General features: G+C 42.7%; 1 protein-coding gene across 1 annotated transcript in view; it reads left to right on the top strand.

Moving 5' to 3' along the window:
* LOC115128947 (rabphilin-3A-like) overlaps window positions 1–7440 on the top strand; it is a 46256-nt gene extending 38816 nt beyond the window's left edge. The window contains exons 12-16 of the mRNA XM_065017575.1: window positions 502–558; window positions 3178–3323; window positions 6814–6895; window positions 7030–7126; window positions 7304–7440. Coding sequence (XP_064873647.1) covers window positions 502–558; window positions 3178–3323; window positions 6814–6895; window positions 7030–7126; window positions 7304–7440 — 519 coding nt within the window. The remainder of the gene's footprint in view (window positions 1–501; window positions 559–3177; window positions 3324–6813; window positions 6896–7029; window positions 7127–7303) is intronic.
* Window positions 7441–13206: the final 5766 nt, after the last annotated feature.

The following is a 13206-nucleotide window of genomic DNA, read 5'->3' as shown; positions in this document are numbered from 1 at the left end:
TGTGTCTGGAGAGGGTGGTCCAGGTAAGAACTACAACAGTATGTGTCTAGAGAGGGTGGTCCGGGTAGGAACTACAACAGTATGTGTCTAGAGAGGGTGGTCCGGGTAGGAACTACAACAGTGTGTGTCTAGAGAGGGTGGTCCAGGTAGGAACTACAACAGTATGTGTCTGGAGAGGGTGGTCCAGGTAAGAACTACAACAGTATGTGTCTAGAGAGGGTGGTCCGGGTAGGAACTACAACAGTATGTGTCTAGAGAGGGTGGTCCGGGTAGGAACTACAACAGTGTGTGTCTAGAGAGGGTGGTCCAGGTAGGAACTACAACAGTGTGTGTCTAGAGAGGGTGGTCCAGGTAGGAACTACAACAGTGTGTGTCTGTGAGGGCACGCATCCAGGTCCGGAGACAGTTGTAACCTTTGCATTGTGGATGCAACTGTTAATAATCATGATATAAGTGATTTCACCCCCACTCTCCCCCTTTGCTTCCCCCCCCCTCTCCCAGGTGAAGAAGGCAGGAACAGGAGGCTCAGCCCGGGGCATGGCTCTCTACGAGGAGGAGGTAGGACTCACCTGAGACAGGATTTACACTCAGGATTCACACTTCACGTTCACGCCTAAGATTTACGCCTGTAACTCCGGCGAAGGAACAAAATTGTAGCTGAATGCTGACATCATATGTATTATTCATTTCCATTGAGTTTAGTAGGAACTTTTTCTGCACCCGTTAGGCTTCCTTGCCTTGCTATCTATTGTTGTCTCCACGAGTTAAATACCTTTCAAGGATAGGAGGCTGTTGAGGGGAGGACGGCTCATAATAGTGACTGGATTGAAGTGAATCGAATGGTATTAAACACAAGGAAACCATGTGTGTGATGTGTCAATACCGTTCCATTCATTCCATTATTATGAACCCGTCCTCCCCAGTTAAGGTGCCACCAGCCACCTTTATAATATTTATCTCTGTTTCTACTGTGACCTGTGGCCCTGTTCTATATTCCCGAAGGGAATTAGTTTTACTGTCAGAATACCTTGCACCCAGAGTTGGCCACACATTACATAACTCAGATGACATCACGTACAGTGCCAATTAGAAGGTATTCATACCCATTGACTTATTCCACATTTTGTGTTACAGCCTAAAATCACAATGGATTAAATAAACACATATTCTCACCCATCTATACACAATGCCCCATAATTACAAAGTCAAAATATGTTGATTGAAAATGAAATAGAGAAATATCTCATTTACATACAGTACGTATTCACACCCCTGAGTCAACACATGTTAGAATCACCTTTGGCAACGCTCTCTAAGAGCTTTGCACACCTGGATTGTACAATATTCGCACATTATTGTTTAAAAAATTATTCAAGCTCTGTCAAGATGGCTGTTAATCATTGCTAGATAGCCATTTTCAAGTATTGCAATAGATGTTCAAGCCAATTTAAGTCCAAACTTTAACTAGGCCACACAGGAACATGCGATGTCTTCTCAGTAATCAACTCCATTGTCCTACTGAAAGGTGAATTTGTCTCCCAGTGTCTGTTGGAAATCAGACTGAACCAGGTTTTCCTCTGGGATTTTGCCTGTGCTTAGCACTACTCCGTTTATTTTAACCTAAAAAAAACTCCCTAGTCCAGTGGTCACCAAGCTTTTCTGAGTCAAGATCACTTTCTGAGTCCAAAAGAAAGCTGAGATCTACTACTCAGATTTAAAATAAAAAATAAATAAAAAACAGAAGCTGACGCAACATTAACCTATTAACCTATTAAAACAGTTCTGTAGCAATGAGGTTTGTCCAGTAGGCTATAGGCCCAATGCATTACCACTGCACATTAGCTATGCTTTAATTGCCCTGCCAATGTCGCTCTTCTCAGACCATTTTGAAATGTCAACATTTTCAGTATATGATCACACTGGTAATAGATCATTTGTTGTATTACTTGTGAGGTACAGCTGAGTGAGCATAATAATTAGTTTATTTTATTGGACTGATGGTCTCCATCTGATGGGAGGGGACATCAGTGAGGCTGCCTCTCACCCAACTCACCATCCCTCTACTCTCCCTCCCTCCGCTGAGAAAAGGGGACACAGTCTTCCAGCTGATGGCGAAACTCAAGACGCACTGAATTATTTCTGCCTCATTCATGTTGTTACTCCTATGACCAGGGAAAGTGAAATATTCCTCAATATTAAAAAACTCGCCACCTGGCCAAACTGAGCAATCAGGGGAGAACAGCCTTGATCAGGGAGGTGACCAAGAACACGATGGTCACTCTGACAGAGCTCCAGAGTTCCTCTGTGGAGATGGGAGAACCTTCCAGAAGGGCAACCATCTCTGCAGCACTCCACCACTAAGGCCTTTATGGTAGAGTGGCCAGACGGAAGCCACTCCTCAGTAAAAGGTACATGACAGCCCGCTTGGAGTTTGCCAAAAGGCACCTAAAGGACTCTCAGACCATGAGAAACAAGATTCTCTGGTATGATGAAACCAAGATTGAACTCTTTGGCCTGAATGCCAAGCATCACGTCTGGAGGAAACCTGGCACCATCTTGCTGTAGGGATGTTTTTCAGCAGCAGAGACTGAGAGATTAGTCAGGATCAAGGGAAAGATGAGTGGAGCAAATACAGAGAACCTGCTCTAGAGCACTCAGGACCTCAGACTGGGGCGAAGGTTCACCTTCCAACAGGACAACAACCCTAAGCACACAGCCAAGACAGCGCAGGAGTGGCTTCGGGACAAGTCTCTGAATGTCCTTGCGCGGCCCAGCCAGAGCCCGGACTTGAACCCGATCGAACATCTTTGGAGAGACCTGAAAATAGCTGTGCAGCGACACTCCCCATCCAACCTGACAGAGCTTGAGAGGATCTGCAGAGAAGAATGGGAGAAACTTCCCAAATACTGAGGAACACAAACATTTCTAAACCTGTTTTTGCTTTGTCATTATTGGGTATTGAGTGTAGATTGATGAGGGAAAAAAACAATTTCATCCATTTTAGAATAAAATGCACTGTACAGTACATGCATGGATTATATATACTGTACATGTCATAAATCTTTGATATGTTAATCTATATGAGAAAAATGTTCTCGTAGTGGATGTAAATCCACTTGCAAATCTTCTTGTCTGTGCGTGTGTGCGTACATTTCTGTGTGTGTGTGTGTCCTACAGGTAAAGGAGGATGCAGAGGAGAGGGGTCGTATCCTGGTCTCTCTAACCTACAGTACCCAGCAGGGTCGTCTGATAGTGGGAGTGGTGCGATGTGCTCACCTGGCAGCTATGGACTCTAATGGATACTCAGACCCCTTCGTCAAGATGTATGTGTTCTATTAATCTAGCTACACTGTCTGTCTGTCTGTCTGTCTGTCTGTCTGTCTGTCTGTCTGTCTGTCTGTCTGTCTGTCTGTATATACAGTGGGGCAAACAAGTATTTAGTCAGCCACTAATTGTGCAAGTTCTTCCACTTAAAAATATGAGAGAGGCCTGTAATTTTCATCATAGGTACACTTCAACTATGACAGACAAAATGAGAGAAAAAATCAGAAAATCACATTGTAGGATTTTTTATGAATTTATTTGCAAATTATGGTGGAAAATAAGTATTTAGTCACCTACAAACAAGCAAGATTTCTGGCTCTCACAGACCTGTAATTTCTTCTTTAAGAGGCTCCTCTGTCCTCCACTCGTTACCTGTATTAATGGCACCTGTTTGAACTTGTTATCAGTATAAAAGACACCTGTCCACAACCTCAAACAGTCACACTCCAAACTCCACTATGGCCAAGACCAAAAATCTGTCAAAGGACACCAGAAACAAAATTGTAGACCTGTACCAGGCTGGGAAGACTGAATCTGCAATAGGTAAGCAGCTTGGTTTCAAGAAATCAACTGTGGGAGCAATTATTAGGAAATGGAAGACATACAAGACCACTGATAATCTCCCTCGATCTGGGGCTCCACGCAAGATCTCACCCCGTGGGGTCAAAATTGTCACAAGAACGGTGAGCAAAAATCCCAGAACCACACAGGGGGACCTAATGAATGACCTGCAGAGAGCTGGGACCAAAGTAACAAAAGCCTACCATCAGTAACACACTACGCCGCCAGGGACTCTAATCCTGCAGTGCCAGACGTGTCCCTCTGCTTAAGCCAGTACATGTCCAGGCCCGTCTGACGTTTGCTAGAGAGCATTTGGATGATCCAGAAGAAGATTGGGAGAATGTCATAACTTTTTTTTTTAACTCAACTCGTCGTGTTTGGAGGACAAAGAATGCTGAGTTGCATCCAAAGAACACCATACCTACTGTGAAGCATGGGGGTGGAAACATCATGCTTTGGGGCTGTTTTCAAAAAAGGGAACAGGACAACTGATCTGTGTAAAGGAAAAAATGAATGGGGTCATGTATTGTGAGATTTTGAGTGAAAACCTCCTTCCATCAGCAAGGGCATTGAAGATGAAACGTGGCTGGGTCTTTCAGCATGACAATGATCCCAAACACACCGCCTGGGCAACGAAGGAGTGGCTTCGTAAGAAGCATTTCAAGGTCCTGGAGTGGCCTAGCCAGTCTCCAGATCTCAACCCCATAGAAAATCTTTGGAGGGAGTTGAAAGTCCATGTTGCCCAGCAACAGGCCCAAAACATCACTGCTCTAGAGGAGATCTGCTTGGAGGAATGGGCCAAAATACCAGCAACAGTGTGTGAAAACCTTGTGAAGATGTTTGACCTCTGTCAAAATGTTTGACCTCTGTCATTGCCAACAAAGGGTATATAACAAAGTATTGAGATAAACTTTTGTTATTGACCAAATACTTATCTTCCACCATAATTTGCAAATAAATTCATAAAAAATCCTACAATGTGATTTTCTGGATTTTTTTCCCTCACTTTGTCTGTCATAGTTGAAGTGTACCTATGATGAAAATTACAGGCCTCTCTCATCTTTTTAAGTGGGAGAACTTGCACAATTGGTGGCTGACTAAATAGTTTTTTGCCCCACTGTATATATATATATATATATATATATACAGTGGGGAGAACAAGTATTTGATACACTCCCGATTTTGCAGGTTTTCCTACTTACAAAGCATGTAGAGGTCTGTACATTTTTTATCATAGGTACACTTCAACTGTGAGAGACGGAATCTAAAACAAAAATCCAGAAAATCACATTGTATGATTTTAAGTAATTAATTTGATTTTATTGCACGACATAAGTATTTGATACATCTGAAAAGCAGAACTTAATATTTGGTACAGAAACCTTTGTTTGCAATTACAGAGATCACCCGTTTCCCATAGTTCTTGACCAGGTTTGCACACACTTGTAGCAGGGATTTCGGCCCACTCCTCCATACAGACCTTATCCAGATCCTTCAGGTTTCGGGGCTGTCGCTGGGCAATACAGACTTTCAGCTCCCTCCAACGATGTTTTATTGGGTTCAGGTCTGGAGACTGGCTAGGCCACTCCAAGACCTTGAGATGCTTCTTATGGAACCACTCCTTAGTTGCCCTGGCTGTGTGCTTTGGGTCATTGTCATGCTGGAAGGCCCAGCCACGACCCATCTTCAATGCTCTTACAGGGGGAAGGAGGTTGTTGGCCAAGATCTCGCGATACATGGCCCCATCCATCCTCCCCTCAATACGGTGCAGTCGTCCTGTCCCCTTTGCAGAAAAGCATCCCCAAAGAATGATGTTTCCACCACCATGCTTCACGGTTGGGATGGTGTTCTTGGGGTTGTACTCATCCTTATTCTTCCTCCAAACACGGCGAGTGGAGTTTAGACCAATAGCTCTATTTTTGTCTCATCAGATCACATGACCTTCTCCCATTCCTCCTCTGGATCATCCAGATGGTCATTGGCAAACTTCAGACGGGCCTGGACATGCGCTGGCTTGAGCAGGGGGACCTTGCATGCGCTGCAGGATTTTAATCCATGACGGCGTAGTGTGATACTAATGATTTTCTTTGCGACTGTGGTCCCAGCTCTCTTCAGGTCATTGACCAGGTCCTGCTGTGTAGTTCTGGGCTGATCCCTCACCTTCCTCATGATCATTGATGCCCCACGAGGTGAGATCTTGCATGGAGCCCCAGACCGAGCGTGATTGTCCGTTATCTTGAACTTCTTTCATTTTCTAATAATTGCGCCAACAGTTGTTGCCTTCTCACCAAGCTGCTTGCCTATTGTCCTGTAGCCCATCTCAGCCTTGTGCAGGTCTACCATTTTATCCCTGATGTCCTTACACAGCTCTCTGGTCTTGGCCATTGTGGAGAGGTTGGAGTCTGTTTGATTGAGTGTGTGGACAGGTGTCTTTTATACAGGTTACGAGTTCAAACAGGTGCAGTTAATACAGGTAATGAGTGGAGAACAGGAGGGCTTCTTAAAGAAAGACTGGAATTCTTACTGGTTGGTAGGTGATCAAATACTTATGTCATGCAATAAAACGCAAATGAATTACTTAAAAATCATACAATGTGATTCTCTGGATTTTTGTTTTAGATTCCATCTCTCACAGTTGAAGTGTACCTATGATAAAAATTACAGACCTCTACATGCTTTGTAAGTAGGAAAACCTGCAAAATCTGCAGTGTATCAAGTACTTGTTCTCCCCACTGTATATATATATATATATATATATATATATATAACTACCTTGATTGCTGATGTTCACCTTCCTCTTCTATGACCCTGTCCTACAGCCTTAAACATTTGATGGACGGATGGACAGGTGGATGGACGGATGGCTAGATTGATTGGTTGGTTGACTGAATGTGGATTGATTCTCTCTCCTGTGATTGTGACCTGCAGCTTCCTGAAACCAGACATGGGGAAGAAAGCCAAGAACAAGACTCAGATAAAAAAGAAGACGCTGAACCCAGAGTTCAACGAGGTTAATGTCCCCTCATATATATCAATAACAACACAATATCAGGTTCCAGGCCATTGTTTTATTAATACAGAGTGTGATGGCGGTCTGGGTCTTTGCACTGAGCATGGAGTGTGATGGCTGAAGTTGTGTTGCAGGAGTTCAGCTATGAGATCAAACATGGTGAGCTGGCCAAGAAGAGCCTGGACATCTCAGTCTGGGACTATGACATGGGAACATCCAATGATTTCATTGGTGAGTTGGGAATCTGACATGGGGCAAATCCAGCATTTTCATTGGTCAGTTGAGAAATCCAACGATTTCATTGGGGAGTTCAGTAACGATGGCAGAATGAATGTACTTTCAATGTTTAGCAAACTATATTGTGCACTTTTAAAGCTGACTTCAAAGTAAAAACCTTCTCCCCTTCAGGAGGGTGCCAGCTGGGCATCACAGCCAAGGGGGAGTGTCTGAAGCACTGGTACGAATGTCTGAAGAACAAAGACAAGAAGATCGAGCGCTGGCACGTCCTCCTAGATGACAACACCGTTAAAGACACGGACGACTAAGACACGACCTCTTCTTCCTCTTCTCCTCCTCCCTAGATTCATCCACCCCAGGCTGTTTCTATCTTCCTCTCAAATATATTATTTTGTCTTCCATTCTTGGTCTTCCTACTTTTAGTAATGTGAACCTGAATTAGCAGCAAATTAAGGGCCTCTGTTTTTACAACTTCTTTCTTCGTGTGCTGACAGAATGCTTATTGTATGCATGTACTCATCAACACAGTGTTTACAGTGAAACAAAAAGAACTGCAACACATTATATAGATTACATTATGTAGATGACATTGTCCCTGACCCCCACCCTGGATTGTGCTGTACAGAGTTATGGCATGGTCATAATCTGTGTTCTATACTTCTATACTGTGCTCTTATGACATGGTCATAATCTGTGTTCTATACTTCTATACTGTGCTCTTATGGCATGGTCATAATCTGTGTTCTATACTTCTATACTGTGCTCTCATGACATGGTCATAATTTGTATTCTATACTTCTATACTTTGCTCTAAGAACATGGTCATAATCTGTGTTCTATGCTTCTATACTGTGCCCTTATGACATGGTCATAATCTGTGTTCTATACTTCTATACTGTGCTCTTATGACATGGTCATAATCTGTGTTCTATACTTCTATACTGTGCTCTCATGACATGGTCATAATCTGTATTCTATACTTCTATACTTTGCTCTAAGAACATGGTCATAATCTGTGTTCTATGCTTCTATACTGTGCCCTTATGACATGGTCATAATCTGTGTTCTATACTTCTATACTGTGCTCTCATGACATGGTCATAATCTGTGTTCTATACTTCTATACCGTAACTGCAGGGTACTAGGGTTTTCTCTGACAAAGCATAATCTTCAAGTGGTACTGTATGTACAAACAGTTTGTTAAAAGGAGGATATGATGGATGTTACGGAACATATATTGATGTTATTTATGTATGAAGATGTTTACATAGTTAGTATTAGCTGTTTATGTTGATAACATGTCATGTTATTGAAGCATTAGCTCGCCTAAGAACCATGGGATATCATAGAAACCTGGAATGCACTGATTTAGATATTGCTCTCTATTTCTTTCTCTATCTATCTCTGTCTGTCTCTCTATCTCTGTCTGTCTCTATATCACTGTCTGTCTGTCTATCACTGTCTGTCTCTCTCTCTGTCTGTCTCTCTATCTCTGTCTGTCTCTCTATCTCTGTCTGTCTCTATATAACTGTCTGTCTCTCTATTTCTGTCTGTCTCTCTATCTGTCTGTCTCTCTATCTCTGTCTGTCTCTCTATTTCTCTCTCTCTCTATCTGTCTGTCTCTCTATCTCTGTCTGTCTCTATATAACTGTCTGTCTCTCTCTATCTGTCTGTCTCTCTATCTGTCTGTCTCTCTATCTCTGTCTGTCTCTCTATTTCTCTCTCTCTCTCTCTATATGTCTGTCTCTCTATCTGTCTCTCTATCTCTGTCTGTCTCTATATGTCTGTCTCTCTATTTCTGTCTGTCTCTCTATTTCTGTCTATCTCTCTGTCTCTCTATCTCTGTCTGTCTCTATATCACTGTCTGTCTTTCTATCACTGTCTGTCTCTCTGTCTCTCTATCTCTGTCTGTCTCTATATCACTGTCTGTCTCTCTATCACTGCCTGTCTCTCTCTCTCTGTCTGTCTCTCTGTCTCTCTATCTCTGTCTCTATATCACTGTCTGTCTCTATATCACTGTCTGTCTCTCTATCACTGTCTGTCTCTCTCTCTCTGTCTCTGTCTGTCTCTCTCTCTATCTGTCTGTCTCTCTATCACTGTCTGTCTCTCTATCACTGTCTCTCTCTATCTCTCTCTCTCTCTCTCTCTCTCTCTCTCTCTCTCTCTCTCTCTAGCTCTTTATCACTGTCTGTCTCTTTATCTCTCTATCTCTGTCTGTCTCTCTTTCTCTCTCTAGCTCTCTCTCTCGCGGAGAACAAAGAAATTACTCCAAGCCTGATGAAATACTAAACAATTCTGTCGACATGGTCATATTGCACTGCGCTGCATTTTACTGTGACAGACAGATAACAAATGCGCACAAAATACATGCTGAGCGTGAGCCCTGTCTTGATCATGTGACGTATACATTGATCTGTAGTAGGTTTGATTGCTAGACATTCTCAAATGTGAAATCATCTCTGATAGCATATGTTAAACAGTAATGCAATATAAAGTCAAATAAAATATGAAAACTGTAAAGGTCTGTTGTAATGAACTTGAATATGAAATGTATTTTCAAGTACAGACTAAAGTTGCAGATGTTTTGTGGCTATACTACATACATATTGTGTACAGTATTTGCCTTCTGCCACTGTTCATACTCACACTCTTGGGATAGAGCATGCAAAGGATTAATGCATAAACATTCTGTGAAATTCCCTCATTTTATAGCAGCATCTGTGACATGGAAGGATGTTTTTGTGAACCAGGTGAGGTTGTGAATTAGGTGAAGTTGTGAATCAGGTGAGGTTGTGAATCAGGTGAGGTTGTGAATCAGGTGAGGTTGTGAATCAGGTGAGGTTTGAGAACCAGCGGTCTGAGTAGACAAGCAGTGGGAGACAGGTGGACTTTGGCTCTCTTGATAGACCTATTATTACGGGTGGCAGGTAGCCTAGTGGTTAGAGTGTTGGGCCAGTAACCGAAAGGTTGCTGGATTGAATCCCCAAGCTGACAAGGTAAACATCTGTTTTTTCTTCCCCTGAACAAGGCAGTTAACCCACTGTTCCCCGGTAGGCTGTCATTGTAAATAAGAATATGTTCTTAACTAAATAAAGGTAAAACAGTTTTGAATCTCTTCTTCAATGGACCTGTTGGCCCAGACATCTGTCACTTTAGACTTGAACTCCACTGTCCACCTTGCAGTATAGGCTTATTTATTTTACTAGGCAAGTCAGTTAATAAGAATTTCTTATTTACAATGACGGCCTATACCAGCCAACACTGGGCCAATTGTGCGTCGCCCTATGGAACTCCCAATCACGGCCAGCTGTGATATAGACTGGATTCGAACCAGGGTGTCTGTAGTGACACCACCAGCACTGAGATGGAGCACCTTAGACCGCTGCGCCACTCAGGAGCTATACCATCACCCACTGCAAAAAAAGGGTGCTTTGTGTTCTATATACAGTAGAACCTTTTTGTAGGCCATACAGTGCATTCAGAAAATATTCAGACCTCTTGACTTTTTCAACATTTTGTTAGGTAACAACTTTATTCTAAAATTGATTACATCGCTTATTTTTTCTCATCAATCTACACACACTACCCCATAATGACAAAGCAAAAACAGGTTTTTGGAATTGTTTACAAATGTATTAAAAAGAAAAAATTATGAAATATCACATTTACATAAGTATTCAGACCCTTTACTCAGCACTTTGTTGAAGCACCTTTGGCAGGGATTACAGCCTCGAGTCTTCTTGGTATATGATGCTACAGGCTTGGCACACCTGCATTTGGGGAGTTTCTCTCATACTTCTCTGCAGATCCTCTCAAGCTCTGTCAAGTTGGATGGGGAGCGTCGCTGAACAGCTATTTTCAGGTTTCACCAGAGAAGTTCGATCGGGTTCAAGTCCTGACTCTGGTTGGGCCACTCAAGGATATTCAGAGACATGTCCCGAAGCCCATCCTGCGTTGTCTTAGCTGAGTGCTTAGGGTCATTGTCCTGTTGGAAGATGAACCTTTGCCCCATTCTGAGGTCCTGAGCGCTCTGGAGCAGGTTTCCATCAAGGATCTCTCTGTACTTTGCTCTGTTCATCGTTCCCTCAAACCTGACTAATCTCCCAGTCCCTGCCACTGAAAAACATCCCCACAGCATGATGCTGCCACCACCATGCTTCACCTTAGGGATAGTACCAGGTTTCCTCCAGACGTGACGCTTGGCATTAAGGCCAAAGTGTTCAATCCTGGTTTCATCAGACCAGAAAATCTTGTTTCTCATTGTCTGAGAGTCCTTTAGATGCATTTTGGAAAGTGGGCTGTCATGTGCCTTTTACTGAGGAGTGGCTTCCGTCTGGCCACTCTACAATAAAGACCTGATTGGTGGAGTGCTGCAGAGATGGTTGTCCCTCTGGAAGGTTCTCCTATCTCCACAGAGGAACTCTGGAACTCTGTCAAAGTGACCATTGGGTTCTTGGTCACCTCCCTGACCAAGGCCCTTCTCCCCTGATTGCTCAGAATCCTGTCTAGGAGCTCTACGGACAATTCCTTCGACCTAATGGCTTGTTTTTTTCTCTGACATGCACTGTCAACTTTGTATAGACAGGTGTGCGCCTATCCAAATCATGTCCAATCAATTGAATTACCACAGGTGGACTCCAATCAAGTTGTAAAAACATCTCAAGGATGATCAATGGAAACAGGATGCACCTGAGCTCAATTTCGAGTCTCATAGCAAAGGGTAAGGTAATTCTGTTTTTATTTTTAATAAATTAGCAAAATTATAAAAAACCTGTTTTCGATTTATCATTATGGGGTTTTGTGTGTATTGATGAGGAAATGTTTTTTTATTTTAATACATTTTAGAACAACGCTGTAAGGTAAAAAAAAAATAGAAAAAGGGAAGGGGTCTGAATACTTTGCGAATGCACTGCATGTGAAGAGATCCGTAGAACCCTTTTTCGTTCCATATATAGCACCATTTCTTCTACACAATAAAAACAAATGGTTCTATAATCTATGCAGTGTAAAATACTTTTTTTGTCTTGTAACGATAGCGGTCCCTTTTGGGTGCTATACGGAACCCTTTTTTAAGGTTCTGGACTATAATTACATCCAACAAGACACAGCTTCCTCCGACATAACAATCAAACCCATCACCCCTCCTCCTCCCCCAGTTTTCTGACCGTCCTGGTAAACGGTTTAATGTAAGTCCACTGTTGTACTGTAAACTCTGTGTGCTTCCGTTAGCTCTCGAACGGTTACCCTGCGCGCAGCCGTTGAAGAAGCCTCTGAGATACACACAAAGACAAGGGTGGACAGGAGGCACTGGGCGTTGTTGATGAGGAGGATGGTTATGATGCCAGGTCATCGGCATTCCAGAATCCTCTCGGAGACGGTGGTGATAGTTCCAGGTTGGTGACCCAGGTGCACCAAAACGTGGTTTCATCATGCCTGGAACACTTTGGTGCAGCTCAGTGAACAAGGTGGCAACCTATGAGGATTTAGGTAGGTGGTTGGTGTTGTATCCAACATGTTCCCTTCTCAGATTTGGTTCCCCTTTGAATAATATTATCTAGTTTATAATTGTATGAGGTATTAAAACTAGAATGTGATTGATGATGATAATTCATGTGCCCATTAGTTTTTCCCCTGTTTTGCTTCACAAAATGTCAGTTAACCTAACCTGGTCTCTTGTTGTTGTTGCGGCTGTTGCTGACTATCTCTTGCCTGTCTTCCTGTGACAGGTGTGTTTGCACAGACAGACTTTGCTGCAGGGAGCATGACCAGTGTCAGGACACCATCCTGTCATTCGAGGCCAACTGTGGAGTCTTCAACAAAAACGCACTCTTAAATGTTGTTTTTTTTGACATCATTGTAAACCTGCCACACACTATACCATACATTTATTAAACATAAGAATGAGTGCGAGTTTTTGTCACAACCCGGCTCGTGGGAAGTGACAAAGAGCTCTTATAGGACAAGGGCACAAATAATAATATATAATAATCAATCATTTTGCTCTTTATTTAACCATTTTACATATAAAACCATGTGAGTAACTCACCACAAGTTAATGAGAAGGGTGTGCTTGA

Source organism: Oncorhynchus nerka, linkage group LG4, assembly GCF_034236695.1.
Source record: "Oncorhynchus nerka isolate Pitt River linkage group LG4, Oner_Uvic_2.0, whole genome shotgun sequence".
NCBI classification, from domain to species: Eukaryota; Metazoa; Chordata; class Actinopteri; order Salmoniformes; family Salmonidae; genus Oncorhynchus; species Oncorhynchus nerka.
This window is presented reverse-complemented; position numbering and strand designations above follow the sequence as displayed.